This window comes from Lottia gigantea (assembly GCF_000327385.1).
Source record: "Lottia gigantea unplaced genomic scaffold LOTGIsca_2220, whole genome shotgun sequence".
Classification (NCBI taxonomy): Eukaryota; Metazoa; Mollusca; class Gastropoda; family Lottiidae; genus Lottia; species Lottia gigantea.
The window spans coordinates 909-3,064 of record NW_008708577.1 but is presented as its reverse complement, the minus strand read 5'-3'; the positions used below and the strand labels follow the sequence as shown (position 1 = coordinate 3,064).

At 30.2% G+C, this 2,156-nt stretch overlaps 1 protein-coding gene across 1 annotated transcript; it reads right to left on the bottom strand.

Annotated features, from left to right (window-relative positions):
- Window positions 1-1,082: 1,082 nt before the first annotated feature.
- Window positions 1,083-1,730, bottom strand: LOTGIDRAFT_60177 (hypothetical protein; the record flags this gene model as incomplete). The annotated part of the gene is made up of 2 exons (XM_009054732.1): window positions 1,083-1,135; window positions 1,571-1,730. Coding segments are annotated over 2 exons (213 nt in total), but the record flags the coding sequence as incomplete, so codon positions are not given.
- Between the last annotated feature and the right edge of the window lie 426 nt (window positions 1,731-2,156).

Genomic DNA, 2,156 nt, shown 5'->3' with positions numbered 1-2,156 from the left:
AAATGAGAAAGGAGAGGCCAAATATGCCGAAGCCTTGCTTTCAACTATTCTACAGAAAGTCTTTCTAAATCTAATCTTGAGAAAGGAAAAATTCATTGTCAGTCACTATCCTTTGGATATAAATTTTGGTTTTTGACACATGACTACAAATATAATTAACAAGAAGAAGAATAATGTGATTTTCTGCAAAGAATTTGTGTAAAAAACAAATAACATATAAGACTATGTGTTCAAGTCTACATAAATAAACACAATAAGACTATGTGTTCAAGTCTACATAAATAAACACAATAAGACTATGTGTTCAAGTCTATATAAATAAACACAGTAAGACTATGTGTTGAAGTCTACATAAATAAACAGAGTAAGACTATGTGTTCAAGTCTATATAAATAAACACAGTAAGACTATGTGTTGAAGTCTACATAAATAAACACAGTAAGACTATGTGTTCAAGTCTACATAAATAAACACAATAAGACTATGTGTTCAAGTCTACATAAATAAAAACACAATAAGACTATGTGTTCAAGTCTACATAAATAAACACAATAAGACTATGTGTTGAAGTCTACATAAATAAACACAATAAGACTATGTGTTCAAGTCTATATAAATAAACACAGTAAGACTATGTGTTGAAGTCTACATAAATAAACAGAGTAAGACTATGTGTTCAAGTCTATATAAATAAACACAGTAAGACTATGTGTTGAAGTCTACATAAATAAACACAGTAAGACTATGTGTTCAAGTCTACATAAATTAACACAATAAGACTATATGTTCAAGTCTACATAAATAAACACAATAAAATATATGTTCAAGTCTATATAAATAAACACAGTAAGGAATTTGAATACTTAATAGTATAAGACTATGTGTTCAAGTCTATATAAATAAACACAGTAAGGAATTTGAAGACTAAATAAAGACTATGTGTTCAAGTTTATATCTGTTGAAAATAACGGTGTTTTATCGCTGCATTCTGTTGGTAGATTATTTATTAATGAAGACATTGGTTGAGGCGTTGATATATTTTTAGATGAAGTATTATTTGAAGATGTATTTTTATTATTAAAATATCTACAGCATATAATATCTATCACACATCCACAAAAATCATGGAGCATTCCTGGAAAATACAGAATAATAATAAACATTTACTGTATATTTCCCAATATAATGCGCACCCCTTCAGAAAGAAACTGAAATATTTTACTTAAAAACAATAGGTTTTTTAGTCATTAGCTGGGTTGACTGGAATAATAAGCATCCTTTCTACCAGCTAGTCATTAGCCAAACCTTTTGGCATTGATCTTTCCCGGATTATCGATAACCATCTACAGCAAGGACAACCATCATTTGTGATTGATTAGCATAAATTATGATGCTATTGGTTTAACATTCCACTGAACATGATTTAAAGGAGAAACTTGTCGGATCATGGTAGAAAGTGTAATAACCTGGCAGAAAAAACACAAAACAAAACATCTTGATATGAATTTGATAATTATCATTTCAGTAAATTCAGACTGAAAACTGAAACACAGAATAATAATTATAATACCTGAAACAGCGAACACTCCACCAACAATACCACACATTCTCACTAGAAACTGCCAGAACGGTTGGCGTTCTTCACGAACTTCTATTTTTATTGGATTTAAATCATATTTTACAAATATACCAGGGACACCATGACTACCTTCTCGATGGTTTATTGACCGATTCTATAAAGATTAACAATAAATCATTTAATTAATTATTAATCTTTCTGGATTAAGAGGAGATTAGATAAGATATGGTGTAGGATTATCGATACATGTGAACCATGTCCACACCAGGTATGTTTACTTCTTATTATTATAACTGTCCTGGATTAAGAAGTTAATAGACAGGGTGACGGGGTGTGTGATGTGGTATCATCGTTACAAAATAAAATAGTAGAAGTGAATCATGTATCCCCACCAGCATGTTCATGTCTTATTATAACTGTATCGATTATCATTCTTGCTTCTTGCACCGAACATCCTTCCTCGTTTAGTACCATTAGTTTCCGCAATCAAGAAAATGACATCAAATTCTAAACTGTACTGTATACATTGTCTGTCAATTGCAACAAAATCAAAATGAGGGGGAAAAATAATTTGTCT